The 22,038-nt window shown below is 53.3% G+C and overlaps 7 protein-coding genes across 7 annotated transcripts; 2 read left to right on the top strand and 5 right to left on the bottom strand.

Annotated features, from left to right (window-relative positions):
- Positions 1 to 539: 539 nt before the first annotated feature.
- PHYSODRAFT_552074 (hypothetical protein) lies at positions 540 to 2,555 on the bottom strand (the record flags this gene model as incomplete). The annotated part of the gene is made up of 3 exons (XM_009517326.1): positions 540 to 1,816; positions 1,868 to 1,983; positions 2,065 to 2,555. The coding sequence occupies 3 exons, from the start codon at positions 2,553 to 2,555 to the stop codon at positions 540 to 542; spliced, it is 1,884 nt and encodes a 627-aa protein (XP_009515621.1).
- A 574-nt stretch (positions 2,556 to 3,129) lies between these two features.
- Positions 3,130 to 4,118, top strand: PHYSODRAFT_293919 (hypothetical protein; the record flags this gene model as incomplete). The annotated part of the gene is made up of 2 exons (XM_009517325.1): positions 3,130 to 3,239; positions 3,260 to 4,118. The coding sequence occupies 2 exons, from the start codon at positions 3,130 to 3,132 to the stop codon at positions 4,116 to 4,118; spliced, it is 969 nt and encodes a 322-aa protein (XP_009515620.1).
- An 8,750-nt stretch (positions 4,119 to 12,868) lies between these two features.
- PHYSODRAFT_467650 (hypothetical protein) lies at positions 12,869 to 13,444 on the bottom strand (the record flags this gene model as incomplete). Its single annotated transcript, XM_009517324.1, has 3 exons — positions 12,869 to 13,018; positions 13,061 to 13,153; positions 13,253 to 13,444. 3 exons carry the CDS (start codon positions 13,442 to 13,444, stop codon positions 12,869 to 12,871), a joined length of 435 nt encoding a protein of 144 aa, XP_009515619.1.
- Positions 13,445 to 14,525: 1,081 nt separating this feature from the next.
- PHYSODRAFT_475914 (hypothetical protein) lies at positions 14,526 to 15,556 on the bottom strand (the record flags this gene model as incomplete). Its single annotated transcript, XM_009517323.1, has 2 exons — positions 14,526 to 14,942; positions 15,413 to 15,556. The coding sequence occupies 2 exons, from the start codon at positions 15,554 to 15,556 to the stop codon at positions 14,526 to 14,528; spliced, it is 561 nt and encodes a 186-aa protein (XP_009515618.1).
- Positions 15,557 to 16,099: 543 nt separating this feature from the next.
- Positions 16,100 to 16,615, bottom strand: PHYSODRAFT_413313 (hypothetical protein; the record flags this gene model as incomplete). Its single annotated transcript, XM_009517322.1, has 2 exons — positions 16,100 to 16,246; positions 16,364 to 16,615. Coding segments are annotated over 2 exons (399 nt in total), but the record flags the coding sequence as incomplete, so codon positions are not given.
- Positions 16,616 to 17,334: 719 nt separating this feature from the next.
- Positions 17,335 to 18,045, bottom strand: PHYSODRAFT_248535 (hypothetical protein; the record flags this gene model as incomplete). Its single annotated transcript, XM_009517321.1, has 1 exon — positions 17,335 to 18,045. One exon carries the CDS (start codon positions 18,043 to 18,045, stop codon positions 17,335 to 17,337), a length of 711 nt encoding a protein of 236 aa, XP_009515616.1.
- Positions 18,046 to 18,570: 525 nt separating this feature from the next.
- Positions 18,571 to 21,689, top strand: PHYSODRAFT_322011 (hypothetical protein; the record flags this gene model as incomplete). The annotated part of the gene is made up of 6 exons (XM_009517320.1): positions 18,571 to 18,593; positions 18,698 to 19,106; positions 19,211 to 19,250; positions 19,323 to 19,506; positions 19,574 to 21,235; positions 21,599 to 21,689. 6 exons carry the CDS (start codon positions 18,571 to 18,573, stop codon positions 21,687 to 21,689), a joined length of 2,409 nt encoding a protein of 802 aa, XP_009515615.1.
- Positions 21,690 to 22,038: the final 349 nt, after the last annotated feature.

Raw genomic sequence — 22,038 nt, 5'->3', positions numbered from 1 at the left:
AAATACGCCGACACACGAATGGAACCGACACGGCGCGATCTTGCCCCACTATCCCCTCCAGCACAAACAATTGGAATGTTTATCGAGCAACTTCGATACGAATGCGAATATACTTCTGGCCCAGCATCGGTGTCCGGCAACGCTGAAGCAGTATGCACTTCCAGCCAATGAGCCTCTGTTTCCGCTTGTGTAGCAAATATCTGCTCACATTTTCCCTCGGAACAGCAAAACCGCTCTTCTGAGAAAAACAAGTAACTTAAGCTGAAAACAGCAGTCCCCACCCTACGTCCAGCAATAATACAAGGTTATCGATGGCGTCATTTCACGCATGTACAATGTACAATGAAGCCTACCTGTCTTCGCCACTTGAGACTAAGTCAACATTGACTGACTCTTGCATGTCTTGTTTAAGCTGGGCGGGGTCCTTCTGTACATCGAATATACAGTAGAAGCCTAGCATCTCCACCTCACCTTTGTCTATCACCGTAAACCAGTCACTGCTAACTAAGCACAACATTAGTAAATCGCGCCTCAACAGACTAGAACGGCTGCAGTGACTTACGTAATGCCGAACTAAGGAAGGGATTCTGGTAACGAAGACAGTATCCACCAGGAAGCTCGATATCTCGAACAGATTTCAATCTTAAGCATATTCGATAATGGTGTTTCTCGCTGCTTGTTTCGTCCAGTAGTTTGCGCCCAAGCATCTGGCGAGCAGCAGACCCGCGACTACAAACCAACCTGCATTGCCCGACGAGTCGGGAAGCCTCATTCATAATCTGCAGCACAATTGATTTTGGATACCCCTCATCATCCTGAGCAATGCTTATAGACCCCATTGATGAATTCGCAACCAATTGATCTGAGTCCGACAACAAGCAGCGAATTCGAATAGGTGTGTCCACGGCAGTCTGACTTGATACATTCTCCAACAATACCCCCACTGCTGGGCTGGTTGCATATGCGTGATGCCTCGTGAACGCACAAAAAGCTAAATTTCCGGAGGAATGTTGCTCTCCAATAGCCACTTCGATCAAAATACTTTCTGCGCCTGTGAACGGAGCCAATGTCGCACTTTTCAAGCGCAAGTGGTCCAGTTTGAATAAAATTTGCTCGTTTGCGGACTTCTCACTCGGCAATCCAGAAATATTAACAAATGTGCTTTGCTCTGTGGTATCTCTGCTGGTGCTCTTGATGCCAGAGAGCTGCTTTGAAGGACTCATGTCAGCAGGTCGCTGCAAAGTGTCAAATTTTGACTTCTCAGACTCCACAAACTCCACTGTAACTGAAGCAGTCACAACTGCTTCATCAAAATCTGGGAACGAAAACGTTCCTTCAATCTCAGAAGTATCACCCGGATTCAATTCGTGATCCTTTCCGTCGGAGCTCGAGAAGAGCTCCTTAGAGAGTATCGGAAGCAAAGGAATCTCGACTCCTGCAAGCACCCGGTTCTCCGTGCACATGAACACCGTAAGACAAGCCAAGTCCTCGATACAAAGTGCCAGGTCCCGCAGGCTGCTCTTGACTCGGAAACTATCACGGATGGGAGAAAACTCTGCAACACTCAGGTTGTAGAACACATCTGTCTGGACGACGACGTCAAAAAGCGAGTAGCTGAGCCAGAATCCCGTTCGCTCGAGCTCGTCCCGATCCTCGTTAATTGCAGCCTCAACGACTTTGGAGAGGTTCAATGCTGCCTGGATGAAGACAGAGAGAACAAATATCTCCTGGCCATCGCTGTCTCCAATCTGCAAGTACTCCCCGTTATCACCTGAAACCACAGTCGATGCTGTCGGCGCTTTTCCTGATCTGTTGGCTGCAGCCCCGGCTTTCTCTTGCCGTCTGCTAGAGGGTAACCCTTTCTTACTTGGCCTTGGTGAACCTGGTGAGATCGTTCCAGGTGAAAATGTACTGGAGATCAAAACCTCGCCACCAAACGGTGAATTCTGTAACTTTAACCACCGTTCTGGTAGATCTGGCGTCCTTCAAGCAGCGCACAACAACAAGCTGTCGTTAGTGGGATACAGTCCCGTAATGATTTGCATACTAGATAACATAGCTCACCTTAGGTCTAGGAAGAACCACCCAAAGCTTGTAATTGGGCTATCCTTCTCTTGTCGCGCAAGGTGCTCCATCTGTGCCTGTGAGTGATTCTCGATCACCGTGTCGCCAATGCCATACACAAACGCCTTGATCCTCGGAGCGTACGCCTTCAAGCGACGGAACTTCTCCATGGGGAAGGTCCACTGAAGCTTCCCGTCGCCTCTCACCCACTTGGCCTCTTCAATTGGGCCGCTCCGTCGGTACGCATCAAACCTCCCACCAGTCGGCAGTGGTTTCCTCCTCGTGCTCTTCTTCGTCGTCGTCGAGCGAAGCGGAGAGCCTCCAGTCGGTTGGAGCTCCTGTTTCCACTTCGACCCCCTCGACTGCGCCGCCTGCTTGTCTATTGTCGCGAACACCCTCAGCTCTCGAACAGCGGCAGACTCCGAGACGGGGATCCGAAGCATCCGAACCTGCAGCGCTGACACCGTGTACGTCCAGGGCGTGTTGTCCATCAGATGGCGCCCACTGATCGTGTCGGACTCGCGAGGAGTTCGAGCTCGCTGGGATCTGGCGGTCTTCGGCAGTGGCGTGACAGCTCCATCATCGCTCTCGTCGTCCTCCAGCGTGTCGGTGTCAAACCAAAACGTCTGCTGCTGCGTCGGAGCTACTGGCGAGGGGGCCGGGGGGCCTTGCGAGCGCGCAGGAGACTCAAGCTCGTAGTCATCGCTAGCATAGGCTTCGTCGGCAGATTCGGGGTCCGCAGCCGACATGGTCAATAGCGAAGGGGTGCGTCGCTTAGCAGTGTTCTCCTCAAAATTTCCATGGTATGGTAACAATCACCCGCAAAGTTGATTTCCATTCAACAGCTCGACCGAGCTCGGCTCGAGTTGCATGGCCCATGGCTTAGAGCCATATCACTCAGACCCATTCGTGGTGATTATGTTCGAGGTGCTCCATCAACAAAACGATGTCGCAGTCCGATTACGTTGTCACAACTTGGGGTCCAGCGGTCGAAATTGTCAACATTTCACATTTCATTTCGCCTCCAAGCACACAAACATATCAAGCCCAACCAAGACCACTCTAATGGCGTTTCCGAAGACCTTCCGTGTGTACCAGTACGAGAACTACGGCTCGCTCGAGAAAGAGCTCAAGATCCACGACAACATTCCTCAGAAACCTCTCGGCCCCGAGAAGTGCGCATCAAGGTACGCAGCGCCGCGGTGAATCCCATCGACTACATGCTGCTGGAGTCTGAGGGCCAGGCGTTCATAGGCAAGGCTCCGTCGGCTGAAAACCCCTTCGACATCGGGTTTGACGGCTCTGGTGAAGTGGTGGAAGTCGGCAGTGATGCAAAGCGGTTGACGGTGGGAGATGCGGTGTATCTGATGACACCGTTCACCTCTTTTGGGACCCTTGCCGAGTTTCTGGTCGTTGACGAAGAGTTTGCTGCGGCGAAGCCCAAGAATTTGGATTTCAATGAAGCTGCCGCAGTGCCTTCAGTGGCGCTAACAGCTTATGCCGGTATGGTGCGGCACGCGAAGCTGCAGAAGGGTGAGACCGTTCTCATTGTCGGCGGTAGCAGCTCCGTCGGTATGTTTGCCGTGCAGTTTGCCCACGCTAAAGGTGTTCGGGTCATCGCGACGACGCGTTCACGTAACGTTGAGCTCATCAAGTTTCTCGGCGCTGATCAAGTCGTCGACTACACCAAGGAGAAGTGGGTGGACGTGTTGCCGCCGCACTCTGTTGATGCGGTGTACGACTGCGGGGTGGAGCCCTCGGCCTGGAACGACGGTGCGCAGTTGGTGCTCAAGAAGAACACGGGACGTTTCATCACGATCCTGCCAATGACGCAGCCTGTTAAGGACTCGGAGTTCGGGGCACAGCTCGTAGGCGAAGTTCACAACACCGATCCTTCTGCCGAGAAACTCGACGTAATTACCAAGTACATCGAGAGCGGCACAGTCAAGCCCGTGATTGATACTGTGTACCCGTTCGACAAGGCGCTGGATGCCTACGCGAAGCTGAAGACACGCCACACACAGGGAAAACTGGTGGTGCAGGTGCAGCCTTGAGGCGAAAGGACGATGACAGCACGTCGTAGCGCTCGCAAGTGAAAGAAAGTTTTTAAGTTCTCGACCGCATGAAAAGCAAACCTTGTAGTCTTATGCTGATACATAAAAGAGTAAAAGCTTAGCTACAAGTCCTCCGAGTCTCGCTCGTTTCACGGGTGCACCTCAACCACCAGCTTTCCCTGTGCGTGGCCCGTTTTCAACTTCTCAAAGGCGTCCAGCGCTTTATCGAATGGGTAGACTGTGTCGATCACGGGCGGGCGCGGTTTTTTTTCATTCTTTCAGCGGCTACTTTCCATTTATGGTCAAAAAGTCTGATTTTCATTTATTATTGGCTAGTTTTCATTTCGATGGTGTCAGGGCCTGGTCGGGGAACGCTCGTCTCGGCTTTCGATCGTCTTAGACGATGTGGCGACATTTTTTCTTATTTTTGATTGGCCAGTTATTAGCTCGATCGGCTCCGGACTGACCAATCTGAGACGACTAAATCACCAGTCTCACTTTGGAGACGAGCGTCTTCACAGCGTTTGGATGGTGCAGAGCGAAAGCATCGTTGCTGCAGTTGCTGCGGCCACGGGGGCTCCCGCGACGGCGGTCCACACCGCTGTGTGGGCAATTTCGAACCCAAAGCAGAACATCCTTACCCTGACACCGCTAGAGTTTAAGGCTATGCTTTACGACGCGGTCTACGACGAGTGGTTTCGACAGAATCTCAGGTGTAGCCAAGCTACGTTTCTACCGCTTTGTGGTGTTCTGCGTCAGGAGCTGAATGATTTTGAGCTAGATCGATTTATGAAGGAGCACTCTTTTGAGGAGAAGGTTGCTTGTTTTCTTTTTTTCTCGGCTCGCAGGGTGGCTATAGAGAAACTACGGCTGCGTTTGCAATTTCGAAGTCCTGGGCTATCGACGTGATTGGTATATTTCTCAAGGCTTTACGCCGGTCGCTGCGCAAGTTCGTTCATTTTCCGCGGCTTGCTCATGAATGGACCCGAGTTCAAGTGTAGTGGGCCTACCTTGGCTCACTACTACGGCTTACACGTATGCGCACGTGTATGAGGAAGCGTAGGTTTCTTTTACTTGAGTTAAGTATACTCGAGATCCACGAGTATACTTTAAACAAGATAAAGACTCCAAGTAGCGGGTTTTGGGAAAAGATGAGAACTGCTATTTTTGTTTTATGTTTCTGACTTCCTCTAAATGTAATATTCTAAGATAGGAATCTGCCAACGGCTGGTTGGCAGGATTCTGCTAACATGCAAATCACTCATTGGCTAAAAGATGCTGCTTTCAGCCAGAGGAATCCTAACTGTGTATAGACCACCCGTCGTGGTGGTCGTAAATGTATGTAGACATTGGTGTACCTTACACCAAGGTCGAGGAAGTGTTCAAACCTCTAACAGACATCGCATCTGTTAGAGTAACAAGTGACTGTAGCCACTTTTGCGTGTAACCCCGTTACACCATCCCCCCGTCAAGGTTAGACGTGCCGGTCCCGGCATGTCAACCACCATTGACCGCTTAGTCAATGCGTGACGTTGAAGAGAGCGCGCTCGTTATGGAACGAGCGCGTCGAAGTTGAAGACCGCTGGCGCAGCAGCGGAGAACCTCCCTGCTGCTGAGTAGCATGCGCGGCAACGTGCGAAGCGCATCGCTGCCGCGGGGCAGGACCCACAGCCTGCCCTTGAAGTGCCTTCGGGTGCTGTTGTTAACAACAGTGCTCGTATTACTTTCCAGCGTGTAGCGCATGGTGGGCTTCGTACGCCCTCACCATGTCCGGGACGTCTTCGAGCAAGACGTTCCGCGGCTCCCATGCATCTTGGTTGGGAGGGAATCCTCTCCAACGGATACGAAAACGAACCGGTTGCCTGTTCGTTCTCGGGATACTGTGACCAACAATCCGCTCAACTATCCATCGAGTTGAGCCGTGCGCGTCACGAATTGGCGGCGGTGGTGGAGGAAACACGCCTCGTGTGTGGTCAACTTGGTGTTGACCCTGATCTCGCGTCTCCCCGCGACCGAGTTTCGGTCGTGGAGTAGTTCCAGAGCGCTGGGTTCGGCGCTCTGAAGTATCCTCAGGTTGCGGCGGCCTCCCAGGCCGTCTCGATTGTTCCGGCCGAGCTGGACCATTAGCTCGACCCGCTGCTCCAGCGCGACTTCGCGCTGGTGAGGATGACGGCTTCCGCCGAGTCTTCTGCTTCGATTCAGCCGAGCTAGGTAGCTCGTACTGCAGGTATGGCTTCAGCCGTCCGACGTAGAACGTCGGATGGAGGCGCATACTAGACGGTATGTCCAGTGTGTAGGCGTTGCCGTGCCGTGCCAGCACAGTGAACGGCCCGATGAAGCGCGGAGCGAGCTTGCTCGCCCCGAAGTCGGAAACTGCATGTTTAGGCAGGTTTTGAGTAGCTAACAAAACCAATGAACCCTTCTTGAATTCATTTGTGTTGCTCCTGCCAACGTTGTCTGCGTTCAGCTTCTGTCGATCAACAGAAGCTGCAATAATAGCGTCTTGGACAAACCGAATGACGGCTTGTCTGTGCTGCACGAAGTTGATTGCGTCCGAACTGAACTCGTTCAGCTCGTTCCAGCAGTAGGCCCGGCCTCTGCGTTCGTCTTCGCGAGTGTCTGTGTCCTGTATAGACCCGTTCTTCTTCTTGCTCTTGTCGGTGTCTGTGCCCTGCACAGACGTGTTCTTCGTGCGCTTGTCGGCGTCTATGCCCTGCACAGACGCGCGGTTCTTGGCTTTACTTCGTGTCGTTGCGGCTGCTGCGTTGCAGTCGTAGATCCTCCCCCACTTAAGGAAGGAGCCACCATCCCGAGTAGACTCGGGAGGCGTGGGTGCCTGATGGCATTCACGTAGAAGGGTGTATGCCCGGTCGAGGCATGCACCGAGTTATTGATGGCGAACTCCGCCATCGGCAGGCACTCGCTCCAGTGTTGGAGCGAGTGAGCGTAGCTCTTAAGCACGTCTACGAGCACGCGGTTCACGCGCTCGGTCTGCCCGTCCGTCTGCGGATGGTCCGCAGTCGACATCGAAAGTTGACTCCCAAGAAGTGTAAACACTTCTAGCCAAAGGTGCGCAGTGAAGCGCGGGTCTCGATCCGACACAATGTCGATCGGCATGCCATGGTGTTTAAACACCATGTCGACGAACAGACGTGCAGTCTGCTTTGCAGTCACTTCAGCGGGTACTGCAGCAAGATGTACCATCTTGCTGAAGCGGTCAACAAAGACCACAATGCCCGTGTTCCCCTGGCTGTCCGGGGGAAGACCGAACACGAAGTCCAAAGACATGGACTGCCAGCACTCCGACGGAGTCAGCAGTGACTGCAAGGGAGCCTGCGCGAAAGGCGCAGGCTTCACACGTTGACAAACCTCGCAAGCACGGACGTACTTGCGCACCCATTTATACTGGTTGGCCCAGTAGAAGTCTCGCGTGAGAAGAAGGTATGTCTTCTCACGGCCCGGATGTCCCGCAGTCGGTGCATCGTGATACTCATACATGATCCTGAGTCGCAGGTCATGGTCATTGGGCACGACAACGCGGTCCGCGTTGTCGTCGACTGCACTGTAGAGTAATAACCCATCGTGCACGCGATAACGGTGTGCACGAGCACGAAGATGCTTCGGCAGCTTCTGACGAGCTTTGTCAGAAGGCGCTGAGCCATTGGCCAGCAAGAGCTTCGCGTCCGCGTCGTGTGCGCACGCGGCCTTCACGTCGTCCAACAGTGACGACGTTGGGGTGCTCGATCGCATGGCGTCAATGGCATTGACGTCGGCTTCAGTCGTGGCGTGGTCAGGTCGACGCGAGAGCGCGTCGGCCTCTTCCGGGTTTGTACTCAACCCGGAAGTTATACTCTGCGAAGAATGAGAGCCATCTCGCCATCCGTTGCGAGATGTGCGGCGACTTCACAGCCGTCCGCAGCGACGCGTGGTCTGTATAGACCACGAACGGTTTGCTTCCGAGTAGATACACTCGGAACTTCGCAAGTGCATACTTCATGGCAAGGAGCTCTTTGTCATGAACCGGGTAGTTGCGCTCAGCTGGCTTCAGCTGACGCGATTGGTAGTAGACGACACGGTCACGGCCCTCGTGATCGTCCTGCATCAACGCACATCCGATTGCGAAGTCGGATGCGTCGCACACAACGTGGAACGGGCGATCTTGGTCGGCCACCGCCAAGATCGGTGCTTCCGTCAAGCTCGCCCCGAAGATGCACTTCTTCAGGTTCGCATAGAGCTTGTGCTTGCGCATGAGCGCAAGCAGCTTCCGGAGATGCACCTTGTGCATCTCAACATCGCTCATCCCGTCCGCAGCCCGGCTGTGGACGAACATATCGCCGAAGTAGCTCGGTGCGAAGTCGCGCACCGAGCGCAACAAGTGCGTCACACACCTGTTGAAGGTCGCAGGGGCGTTCTTCAGACCCTGCGGTATCCCTAGCCACTCCCAGAGCATGCCGCTCGGCGTGCTCACAGCCGTGAGAGGGATATCGCTCTCACACATGAGGATCTGATAGAACCCATCGCGCAGATCAAGAGCACTGTAGATAGTGCTCCTGGCCATCGAATCGATGATAACATCTTTTCGCGGTATCGGTGTCTGCGCCGGTATCGTCGCATCGTTCAGCTTGTTGTACGCATGAACGATGCGCCAGCCGCCCTGTGGCTTCTTGACACAGAACGTCGGAGCACTGTGCGGGGATTTCGATTCCCGCACTTGTCCAGCTTTGCGACGACTCTCAAAGAAGTCGTCGATCGGTTTGACCTGCTCTCGCGGCAGTGGCCACTGCCGCGTGACACAGTACTTCGTGCCCGGCACGAGATCAATCTCGTGCTGGATGCCCTTGTCCTGCGGAAGTTCCGCAGGGATCTCTTCCGGAAGTACGTCCGCTTACTCCCGTAAGATCTCGTAGTAGGGACTCGTTTTCAACGAGTTCCAGCTCTGCTCCTCAAAGCGCTCCTTCTTAGTCTTCGCACTGAGAGTGTCCTCACTCTCAGTGGTGGTCTCCATGAAGAACTGCCTCAGTTCTTCATTCTCGCTCTTCGTTCTCTCGGCGTCCGAGAGAATGCATATTTGCTCGATGCGTCCATCGTGCAAGTCACGCGCGAAGCGCTTCCAGCTCATGACTGGAAGCGAAGTCAACTCCGACGCTTGCGTCGGAGGGTTAGCGAGAGTCATCTCCCTGTACCGGAACCACGCGTCAAGACGTTCAACGTCTCGACGTCCGGCTTTTCAGCCTCCGTCTGTCCGGCAGACATTCCTTGTAGCGCCTCGGCCTCAGGCCGAGACTTGCGCAGCGACCTTCGCATGCGCCGTCTTCTTGTTTTGCGGAGCCCGGCTCCGCTTGGATCTTGACCTCGTCCAGGCCCAGCCGCGGACGGGTGTTCTTCTTCAGTACTTCCGGCGGGTTTATCCCGCGGGCGAGCGACTTCAAGCCCGGCTTGGTCGCCCGGCGCTTCGTCGTGCAGCCCGGCTGCACGACAGCATGCACGTTTTTCCGGTGCGGGACGTTTGCAACCGTCCGCACCGCTTGCAGCGTCGGCTCCCGGAGCCGACACGCCATCTTCACCTCGACGCCTGTTATTGGCGGAGACCCCCATTACATAGGGTGCGTCGGCTCCCCGAGCCGACGAATCAAATTCACCCAAGCCATCGACTCCCGGAGTCGACGGCGCCTCGTCACCTTGGCTCTTATTATTGGCCAGACCTGATCCAATCAGATTGGCGTCAGCGTCCACGGCTGAGGCGTGTGACTCGCCTGCGTCATCCGTGCCCCTTGAGGTCGGAGACTCTTCCTAATTCGCTGAAAAGCGGGTGTCGATCTCCGAGATCAACACATTTTCTCCTTTAGCCGTCGGCGGCGACGCCGACGCTTGCTGCTCTTGCGCGTGTGCTCGCGCGCGCCCAGGGCGCCCCGGGACAGCGGCATTAGGCGCTGCTTGAGTGGGGTGTCGCGCGCACCTGTCGGTGCGTGCGTAGCGGCAACAGGGCCATCGCTCACTGTTCCGCTGTCGCGACCGAAGCGCACTCTCGTGCGCTTCTCCCAATCGATGACCGGATCATGCCGTGCAAGCCACGGCATGCCCAATACAATGTCAAACTTATCGTCCAGATCCAGGACGATAAAGTTCTCGACAAACTCTTGATCTTCATACGTGAAGCGCACGCGTACCATGCGCTTCTCGGTCTTCACGACGGCACCCGTTGCCAGTCGTACTTCCAACATACTTCGAGGTATCTTTAAATCCTCGAAGTCAAGCCTTGATAGAGTTCGCAGTCGAACAAAGTTCTTCGACGCGCCAGAATCTACCAAAGCACGGAGAGAGCCGCTTGCTCTCATCGAGTTCACATTCAGGATGACAAGGTCAGGCTTGTCATCTTGGTTCTTGCAGTGAGAATGAACCTCACTGGGGGCTGCAGTCCTCAGTGTCGCGTGTCCAAGGTCGACACGCGGAACTGCATTACCAGTAGGGCGCCCCGCGCCTACTGGCGTCCAGCGTTTTTTGTTTGGTTGCGACGGTGCCCGGCACCGCCGCGATAGCCACCCTGCTGGTGCACGGGGGCCGTGCACTCCCGAGCAAAGTGACCGATTCTACCGCATCGGTAGCATCGCACATGGTTTCCTTGCGACTGCTGGGGTCCAGCAGTTGCAGCGCTCGAGAGGTCCATGGGTTCTGGGCCTCCCGTCCTCACTATCGGGCGAGGCTGTGGCCTCGGCGCATGTGCATGCAGCTTAGCCTGCCGCAGGCTAAACTCCTCCTGCATTGCAAGAGTGATTGTAGCTTCGAGAGTACTCGGGTACTCACGGAATAAATAGGTCTTCACATGCCCATCTCTCAGTCCCTTCATGAACGTGACGACCTTGGTCGCCTCGTCGATCGGATTGGTCACGATGTTCGAGACCAAGTACCGTGCTCTCTGAGCGTAAGCATGGACATCATGCTTGCCCTGCTGCAGGTCGAGGAACTCCGCCCTCGACCGGAACTCATTTTGCGGGGGCTCAAACGCTTGTCTGAGCTCCTCCTTGAAACCCTCATACGTGCTGAAGCACGTAGGATCAAAGAGTACGCCCAACTTCTCGCTCGTCCGCCAAGACATGACATGGCGAACGCGACCTTCGACAACGGGTCGACGATGCGTCGAGCCGCAATGGCAGTGTCAAGTTCGACAAGCCAACGGAGGAGAGGCTCGCCCTCTCTTCCAACGTAATTGCTCACGCTGAGCTTCAGCGATTGCGCGCGCGGTGTCGTCCCCGACGACACCGTGGTAGACGAAGCAGCACCTCGCTGCTCCTTCATGATGAATCCCAGAGCAACACCGTGTTGCTCCGTCGGCGATAGTGTGCGCAGCATTGCAGCTACAGCCGCTTCTCCAATGACTGTTGACAGTCGTTGGAGTGCCTCCCACTCTGGATCCGACAGGTGGAGGCAGTCAGCGCGTGCAACATGTATTGCAGGCGAAGTGGAGCTTTCCATGGGCACCTCCGCGCTCATGAAAAGGTTCTCGGCTCATCGTTCGTACAGCTCCGTACGAACGTTCAGGTAGTCGGTCGTTGGACGGACTACAAAGTGCTACCAGGTGTAGTGGGCCTACCTTGGCTCACTACTACGGCTTACACGTATGCGCACGTGTATGAGGAAGCGTAGGTTTCTTTTACTTGAGTTAAGTATACTCGAGATCCACGAGTATACTTTAAACAAGATAAAGACTCCAAGTAGCGGGTTTTGGGAAAAGATGAGAACTGCTATTTTTGTTTTATGTTTCTGACTTCCTCTAAATGTAATATTCTAAGATAGGAATCTGCCAACGGCTGGTTGGCAGGATTCTGCTAACATGCAAATCACTCATTGGCTAAAAGATGCTGCTTTCAGCCAGAGGAATCCTAACTGTGTATAGACCACCCGTCGTGGTGGTCGTAAATGTATGTAGACATTGGTGTACCTTACACCAAGGTCGAGGAAGTGTTCAAACCTCTAACAGACATCGCATCTGTTAGAGTAACAAGTGATTGTAGTCACTTGTGCGTGTAACCCCGTTACATCAAGGTAAATTCCAAGCGAAAGGTGGAATTCCAGGAGTGGTGGGCGCGATAGACGGCTCTCTAGTGGAGATTAACAGGCCCGAGGACTTTGAGGGATACTATTGTCGAAAGATGTTCCCAGCGCTAAATGTGCAGGCTGTTGTTGACGACAAAATGCGCTTTACTAGCGTGGAGATTCGGCCGGGCTCGTGGTCTGACCAAAAAACATGGCGTGCGTCTACTTTAGGCTCCAACTTCAAAGACGTTTTGCTAGCGGGGACCCACTTTTAGGAGATGCAGGATATGCTATTAGTCCGGCTATCATGGCGCCGTTCATGGAAAACGATGGAGCCGGTTTGACACGCAAGCAGCTACGTTACAATTATCTGCATTCCCGAACTAGGATGACAGTCGAGTGTGCTTTTGGACTCTGGAAAGGTCGCTTCAGAATTGTTAACTGCTGCATTAACACCAAATGCGTCGAGAAGGCTGTGGATATTGTGGCTGCAACGATGGTTCTCCACAATATTTTGTTGGGTTTGAAGGATGACACTTCTTTCGAAGATGAAGATGACGCGCGGGTGAACTTCGATGAAGAGGAAGATTTTGTTCTAACTGGAAACAACTCTGAGATGACTGCAAGCTTTCTAAGAGATGTTGGTTCGAGAAACGTGAGTCCATTTTGGCCTTTACCGAAGCTTTTGAGCTAGTCTAGAAAACGTGTGTAGCTAGATTTTAATGGTCGCGGCGAATCAAATCCAGTAGCTCTCGAATCGTTTCATTCTGCACTCGAAGTCGCTCGCTCTGAGCTTGCATTTCCGACAAGAGTTGCTCGGTTTGGGCATGAGCCCGCTCACTTTGCTCGCGGAACAGCTCGGTCTGTTGCTGCACAGCAGCTGCAATGTCTTCGGCACTCCCATTTCGGACTGTAGCAAGTCCTTGGCCCAAAGCTTCTAGCCCTTCGCTAAACCCTTTAGCAACCGCACTCAAACCCGCCTCCACACACTCCCCCTGGGTGCGCTTCTGTCGCTTATTAGACGACCCCGTGGAGCCAGACATGGTGCGGGGCGTTGGAGATTGAGGAGGGGGAGGCGAGGCAGGCGTGGCGAAGGCAGCGACGTCGGCGCTCGCAGCGTCACCAGCAGCAGCAATTGTGTCCGGGTCCTCCGTGCTAAGATGCGGTCGGTTGTTCATCCCCGTCGCATCACCCCAGTAGTCTTTCATGATGGAGTAGTGATTTGGGCGCCACACGGGTCCGTCGTTGCCAGTTCGACCTTCTGCTTCCCGCACAGACGCCCACTTTTGCTTCATCTTCTTCATCTTTAAAAACTATTCACCGCACATCATGATTAATAACTTAGTAGTGGCTCATTCCGATAGATATTTTCACATTGTAGATATTTACCTTAGATTGACACTGCTGGTCAGTGAACACTTTGCTCTGGTTAACAGAGAGTGTTGATGATAAGACGGCCCACGCATATTTGATGCGCTTGGTGTCCTTCGTGTTCTTGAAGTTGTCAGCTAACTCTGCGTAACGGAGGCGAAAGACCTCGCTCACATCATCATCGCTCCATGATGCAGCTGGCCTGGTCGAAGCTCCTCGTCCTCCACGACCACCGCGACCTGCCCCGCGACCACCACGGCCTCCACCATGCGGGGGTGCCCTCTCGACGCCGCTCCCGTTGGTGTCCGTGCCGCTTACGCTTCTCCCAGCAGCGTCTTCAGCTTCAGCGCCGCCCACAGGTGGAGCAGTAAGGGTGCCTTCCATGGCTGCGAGTTCTCGAGTGTGATGGTGCTGAGTCGAGCAGCTTGACACACCAAAACTAAGACGGTCTCCAGCCAACCGACCACATCGGCTCAGTTCACCTTAGGGGTAGGCTTACCGGAGACGAGCGAGACTGAGACGATCATTCCCCGACCAGGCTCTTATTGCATTCACAAGGGTTATATTGCATTTATTGAAAAATGAAATGTCCGGGTTACTCGGTCCCTAGTTCGTAGCACCCGAAGTGCTCACTACGTCTAGCCTTATGTCGTCCACTTGCTATTCTGCTGAAGCTTCACGCTACCGCTGTTGTGTCGAAGATATGCATTAGTTGGGAACAATGTTGTGCCCCATTTGGAAAGAGAAATTGATCGTCCTGGCAAGAGCTTCAACTTCCAGGACAGTCACCTCATCTTGATCCTCGTACGCGATCTCCCAGAACCGCTTTCCACCACGACTGAAGGGGGGGTTAATTTTGCCAATATAGGTCCGCTGGGACTCCTCGCCATCCGCCTCGGTCACTGTCTTTTCGCTTAGCACGCTCCAGTTGATAACACTTGCTGGCTTGTCCACAAGTCGTTTCATCAGGGCATCGACGGAGTATTGGGATGTTCTCACACCATCTCACTGGAGGCATTTGCTTTTCTTGCGCGGTCTACCGGGAGGCCTGCGAGTTGGGAGCCCACGAAGCATCACCGTCAAATCAAGATTGTCAACGAGGTGAAGGCATGCTAGTACATGAGCACACAGCCACCTCGTCTGGTAGAAATCTTTGCAGTCACACTTGAATTTTTTTCTGATGGTGTTGATCTCCTCCAGGGACCACAACGGAGAGTTCCAGTCGTGCTCATACGGAAGTCGATCCAACACCGCCACCTTGTGCAGTGAGAGGTATCGAAACTGGACATTCTCCACAATTTCATCATCCTTGAGGGATCCGCTGACCGATCTCTCATAGGTCTTTGTTCGGCTCGCGTTCACCTTCAATCCATGCACATTGTCGTCCCGGACGATGTAGTATCTCTGGTTGAAGTAATACGCCTGGATGTTGCGGATTGCTCTGCGCGACTTGCGTTTGTGAGTCGGGATGTAACGGGGTTACACGCAAAAGTGGCTACAGTCACTTGTTACTCTAACAGATGCGATGTCTGTTAGAGGTTTGAACACTTCCTCGACCTTGGTGTAAGGTACACCAATGTCTACATACATTTAAGACCACCACGACGGGTGGTCTATACACAGTTAGGATTCCTATTGGCTGAAAGCAGTATCTTTTAGCCAATGAGTGACTTGCATGTTAGCAGAATCCTGCCAACCAGCCGTTGGCAGGTTCCTAGTTTAGAATATTACATTTAGAGGAAGTCAGAAACATAAAACAAAAATAGCAGTTCTCATTTTGACCCAAAAACATTATTTGGATCATTTATTTAGATTAATCTATACTCGGAGGTCCGAGTATAGATTAACTCTAGTCTAAACTAAGCTACGCTTCCTCGTACACGTGCGCACACGTGTAAGCTAAAGTAGTGAGCCAAAGTAGGCCCATTACACGGGAAGTGGTTGTCGTCGTTGCAGAGGAGTACACCAGCTTCTAGAACCTCTGCGGAAACTGGCCCAGCGGCAAAGTGCTGGATAGGCTCCGACCCAATTTCCATCGCGCACTCGACCAGGATTGTCGTTAGAGTCAACGCAAGCACATGCCCTGTTGAAGCCCGCAGCTGATTCACTGCAGTAGTCTTGATGCTGTGGTGGTGCGATTCAATCGGATTCTGGTTCGGAACAATACCTGGAACGTCGCTGGCCGTATAGAACCACAGGTCCCACGGCTCTGTAAGCTATTCCGTGTCCAGCCACGCCGCATACGCGCCTTCACCAAGGTCGTCCAAATTCTAAGTAAGGGGTGCGGAAATCGCCTCGAATTGCTGCTTCGAGCGCGATTGACTCAAATAATCGTGCTGGGTCTTGTTGATGTCGTTGTAGCGGTCGCGCTCTGCAAGCAACCCTTTCTTCTTCCGAGCATTCCGGTCGAGATGGGGCCAGCAGTCGAGAAGCTTGATCTCTGACCAGACTGTCTGGAAAGCGTTCGCAATTGAAGTGGAGCGGTCCAATGAGCCAAACCGTAGATCCAGTGCCACGCCGAAAAATTCTTGGCACCGTTGCTTCCATACGGAAAACAGCTTCGTATACGCAAAGGCGGTCTCCGTCCTGACGAACATAAATGCCATCGGGTAAATCTTCTGTTGATACGCATGCGAAGCGGTGTAACGAAGTCCGAATGTGCCAAAAGACACAAGCGGCCAACCACCGAAGTGAAGCTTGTATGTTCCATCTGTGACCCCGAACATCTCGCCATTTTGACTTGCCACTGTTCTGGGAGCTGTTCGAAAAAGCCTTCGCGAAGTGAAGATGATTCCGACCGAGGTGTCACCACTGTCGATTGTGTCGGTGAAGCAGTCCAGCACTATGAGCTCATTTTGAAACTCAAAGGGTTGGCGAGCGATGCGCCGAGCGTCCCGCTCGCGATTGTAGCGCATATGACCGAAAAATGCTGCTGGGGTTGTGCAGAGTCTTGGCGTCGCCCAAACCATGACATCAGCGTAGGTGGTAATGTCCAAATCCCCCCGTCTTCGCAGTAGTTGTGCTCTGTTTTTGACTTGGGAAGCTGATGGCAGCAAGGCGAGAACTTCTTCGGAGTGATCGTACTTCATGCGTAGGGTGTTCAAACACTTTTTGGGACCTTGGCCTCCCAGCAGCAAACCGTCGATCTCCGGAAGTAATGGCTTGTAAATCCCCGTCCGCTGCGTCTCAATCGGTGCCACAACTGCCGTATGTATACCACTACGCGACAACGGAAACTTGCCGCCGGGATCCAGAGTGATGCTTCACACCTAGGTGCAAAATATGTGATAGCGGCTTCTGTACTTAAATCACCTAGATAAAATAGATATGATAGCGACTTCTATACTTAAACCTGCCACGAACCTTGTCCGAACCTTTAAAAAAAAGGCCAGAAATGCTGTAAATGACGCTATGTTAAAGTTCCAGAAACTTGCTTCGATCCTGCCCTTCTAATTGTTTCGGTACGGCACCGAACAGTAACCCTACAAGCCCTGAACCGAAAAATTTATGCAATGCATGTAACAGCCATTTCGAATGTACAGAATGAAATAAATCCATCAGAAATGCAATGTAGCTGTCGAGAATGCAATTTATCCCCACTAAATGGAAAGTAGCCGGTGAGAGAAAGAAAAAAAAGTTTTTTCATCACGGGCTTGACCTTCCCATCCTCGATGCGCTCCGTGATCGCATTCAGAGAAGCCTTGTTGTTGGGGCTAATGAAGCCAACGTGCTGCGCCCCGAACTCCGAGTCCTTAACAGGCTGTGCCATTGGCAGGATCGTGATGAAACGGCCCGTGTTCTTCTTGAGCACCACCTATGCCCCGTCGTTCCAAGCCGAGGGCTCCACCCAGCAATCGAAAACCGCATCAACAGAGTGCGGCGGCAACACGTCCACCCACTTCTCCTCGGTGTAGTCGACGACTTGATCAGCGCCGAGAGACTTGATGAGCTCAACGTTACGTGAACTCGTCGTCGCGATGACCCGAGCCCCGATGTCGTGCTGAATGACAAACATCCCGACTGAGCTGCTGCCGCCCAATACGAGGATAGTGTCTCCTCGTTGAAGCTTAGCGTGCTCCGTCACCCCGGCATACGCTGTAATCGCCACCGAGGGCACCGCAGCGGCCTCGTTGAAGTTCAGATTCTTGGGCTTCGCCGCTGCGACGTCCTCGTCCAAGACCCAGTATTCCGACAGGCTACCGATGGTGGCACCCGTCGCGGACGCATAGACTGCGTCGCCCACCTTGAACCGCTTGACGTCGCTGCCGACCTCGACCACTTCACCGGCGGCGTCATGGCCGATGGCGAAGGGCTGCTCAGGGGACGGAGCTCGGCCCAGCATCATTTGGCCCATGACTTCCACCAGCTTGTAGTCCAGAGGGTTCACCGAAGCGCTGTGCACCTTGACGCGGACTTGGTTCGAAGCGAGGGCCTTCTGCGGCAGGTCGGAGCGGAGCTTGAGCTCGTCCTCGATCGGGCCGTAGTGGTCGTACTGGTACGCGCGGTAGGTCTGCGGGAAAACCATGGGGAGGAGTGGAGTTTGTACTGAAGTGCTTGTCGGCTTGAAGGCGAATTGCAAAGTGAGAAGACGAGTCTCCGAACTCCTGAAAGCAGCAAGACAAGGTGCTCGGGCCCAATCCGATTAGCTAGACGTGATGACCAGGGTTCGGTAGTAGTCTCCAGAATAGTAGCGATAGTAGTACTAATATCACTACTATTACTATAGTAGTGCTATAGCAGTGGGGTCTGGGCCTCATAGTAGTGATAAAACTATAGTAGCGAGAAAAGAGGTCACTAGTAATGATAATAATTGTGCTAATATCACTACTAATTCCCCGAACTTCAACCCACGTAAGATCTTCAAAAGGCGCGCAAATTGGTGGTTCTCCGACCCCCCCCCCCCCCGCGCTTCGAGCTCTTTCGCTCATTTCTCGATTCTCAGGTAAAGCCAGACTGATGAAGTGTGCTAATATAGACTGACATTGGGGGAATCTAGAGGAGACTTCGCCGTGCAGTGTGTGTGGTCGGCCCGTGCATCACTTGTGCAGCAATGAACTCTGCACCAAGCCCGACGTCGACCTCGCGAAAAGGTAGCGCTACCATTAGTGGTCTTTGCACATAACTTTTGCTTACTGATGCTCTACATGCAGGTTCTGCAGCCACGCTTGCGTGAGCAGGTTCTTCAATACGGACAGCGACTCCCAGGAGTTCACGCCAAGCAGCCAATCCGGCATATCGTGTTCCAGCAACGCCACTGTGATCGACCTCGCCCAACATGACGCCGAAGAAAAAGAAGAGCCCGTTAACAGTATCCCCGATCATGTCGTCTACAAGCCGCCAGCAAACTCGACCGACCCGGTGTGGGAGCTGATCCACCGCTTGGATACACCTTCCATCTACGAGGCCAAGACGTACACGCATATTTGTCTGCTTTGCGTGCAGACGAAGACGTGGCAGGACTCACTCTGCCGCGCTGGCAACGCATCGAACGCTAAGACCCATCTAGTGTCCATTCATAAGGACCATGAGTTGGCTATCCAAGAGCAGCGGCGCCGGCTAACCCGTGCAGACCGCTACATGGTGCAGGTGGGGCCCAAAAATGAAACCAAGCGGGAAGTTTCTCCAAAAGCAAGATCACAAGCAGATCACCCCCTAAAGCGCCAGAAAACGTTGTGGTCAACTTCGGGGAGCAGATAACGGGCCATATAGCACGGTGGCTGATTCATGATGGTGCGTTTTTAAAAACTTTTATGACTTTGAAAGCTGCTAAATCTCATTATTGCTATGTGTATCTGTGCCTAGGGCATGCGCACAACATGGTGACGACTGCTGCTTTTCATGAAATGCTCGTCGGCATTACGGGCAACCCGAATGTCACTGTACCCCCCACCAAGATGTATAACGACATTTTGGACAACCATTTCGAGAAGTTTACAGCGGACGCAGCTGAGATGTTCATCGAAGAGTTTCAAGAGCTGGATGAAACGTCATGACGGTGGAGCACGACCTATGGACAAACAGCGCAAAGAATAACATTGTTGGAGTTCAGGCAGTTATATCAACCACCAGTGGCGACCTGTACGCCTTGCTCTCCTTGCTCACGTGAAGAACGATGGACATGATTCCAAAGAAGTGGGCAAACTGATGAATAATCAACTGAAGACACGCTACGGTCTGGATGTGAACAAAATGGCTCGCTTCACGATATCGGACACTGCTCCAGGCGCGCGAAAAATATCGAGGCAATTCGACTCGACCCTGCAGACGGACTGTGCGATGCACGCACTCAATCTCTGTATTGGCTATGGCATCGGGTTGAAGGAGAATGTGCGCAACGAGTACAAGAAAGACCCAAAGTCGGAGGCGTACGTCAAGACGCGGACTGTTGTGACAAAAGGTGGGGCATTCCCAGAAGGTGGCAAGGTGATTCGAAAACTACGTGCTCTAAACAACTTCTTTGCTTCGAGCAAGTCCCCGGAGCGTGTCGCCCGCCTCAAGGACGTCCAAAAATTTCACAAGCTACCCCAGCTAGCAGCTTTGGTGGACATCGACGTTCGCGTGGCGTCCACGATTAAGTTGTTTCAGCGTTTGATCATCAACTTTTCTGCGTTCCAGGCATTTTTCCTGAGCGCAAACGTGGCCAAGGACGAGAAGCATGTCTTCAACCGAATCACCGACGCAGAATGGGCGTTAGTGATTCAAATGGAGGCGATCATGCAGCGCGTGGCAGAGTTAGCACTCGTGGAGGCTCAGTCGGCGTCCATGCTTTCTTCGACTATGTATGTGCTGCTGCGTGTGGCTTCCGCTCGCATGAACTCGTACAAGTTCTCAGCCTACTGTCTAAATGGTGCTCGTGACACGGGGACGAATGAGAAAAACTTCCCGCGGGTCCAGCTAACGTTGCCCGATTTATCGGAGCTCGCTCAGCGATGCATCACGCGAACGCTTCACCAAATTGCTGAGCGTCTCCCACAGCCGTCCGTGCCTATGGGTGTGGCCTTGCTACTCGATCCACGCACGAAGTCATCTGCCAAACAATTCCTTCGCATTCCTGACACAGCGGAGGCTGCCACAGACAAGATATTGGAGGATGCGAAGGAGCTAATGCGCGTCGAGCACCGGGTTTTCTTCAAGGGTCTGCATGCACGTGACAAGGAAAACGTCCACGACGCAGCGTCTGCATCAAACTCCCCACCAAGAGAGGCTAACAGTGGTTCAGACACTGAGGCTGACTTGCTGTATGGTGAAGAGGTATCTCAGCCGTCTGAGGAGGCCAGTGCTGATGCCATGATCAACTCCAAGGCGGATGCGTTGCTAGACCAGTGGTTTGACCTTCGAGTCGATTGGGCTGAGGTGGCTAAAAGGCAGTATCCCGCCGAAGACGAGTACGATACCGTGCTGGCTAAGCTGAGCGTGCGCGACAAAAAACGAGGTGTTCGTGTGTGGAATGTTGAGCAAGTATGCAACAACATTGACGTCTGCAGCTGGTTTCTCGAGGCTGGGCAGAAGGAGTTCCCGTCAGTTGCAAAACTGGCACGCGTCTGGCTGGGACGGGGCTGCTCAACTGCGTTCCAAGAACGCGTGTTCTCTACAGGCTCCTTTGTGATGAGTCCACCAAGAACGCGGACTGCCAACGAGCGAGCACAAAGGCAGCTGATACTGCGCCACAATCGTCTCGAGCTCGCGCGCATGGAGGAAAGTAAGCGGCAGATCTGGTAAGCTCCGACAGTCTGGATAGTAGTGCTATAGTAGTGATATTAGTAGTGATAACTACTAATTTCGTTTCTTCACTACTAGTAGTAGTAGTAGTGATAGTGACTCACAGTCGAATAATAGTAGTAGTATCACTACTAGCCAGAATTCTCACTACTACCAAACCCTGGTGATGACGTACAGCGAAGTTTGGCAAGTTGGGACGATCAGTCAGTGTGGAAATGTAGCCATTTTCTCGAAGTGCTGGAGGGATGTGGCGGACAAGCTAGGCAGCTACATGAAGGACCTTCACTACAAGGCAGCTTCTCATTTGTGTGGCACAGACTGTGCCACAACACAGATACCGGTGCCCGCACTTTCAACAGCGTCCATGGCACGTGCATGTGCGTCGTGTTCAACGACCAGCTGGACACGCTCGACACGCTGGCCCACTTCCAGTTCCGACAGAGACCATAGGCGAAGTGTGAGGTGGCGGGCACGGCCATGGTGGTGTGCTCTGAGGTCTAAGGGAGCACTAGTCGCACCTGGACGCTGCTGCCGCCTCTATTTCAAACTGCGCAGCGAAGACGTATTCCTTCCCCCCGCTGCGGCGACGCGGCCTGTAACATTCCGCGCTTCATCTGTGCGGGCTCACTATCGGTCTACAGTGAGCCGCGTAGTGCAGTTGTAGTTTGTATTCGGGTTGCAGCGAGCATTGCCTCCTCGCCAACAAGAGGCGCCAGGGGCCATGAAGTGTAGCCATTCCTGGAGGGATCCGCCTGATTTACTTCAACTTGCCAACACAGCCAGCCAATCAGCGATCAGA

Source organism: Phytophthora sojae, assembly GCF_000149755.1.
Source record: "Phytophthora sojae unplaced genomic scaffold PHYSOscaffold_1, whole genome shotgun sequence".
In the NCBI taxonomy this organism is placed as follows: Eukaryota; Oomycota; class Peronosporomycetes; order Peronosporales; family Peronosporaceae; genus Phytophthora; species Phytophthora sojae.
Note: the sequence above shows the minus strand (reverse complement) of the source record. Positions and strands in the feature narration are given on the sequence as shown.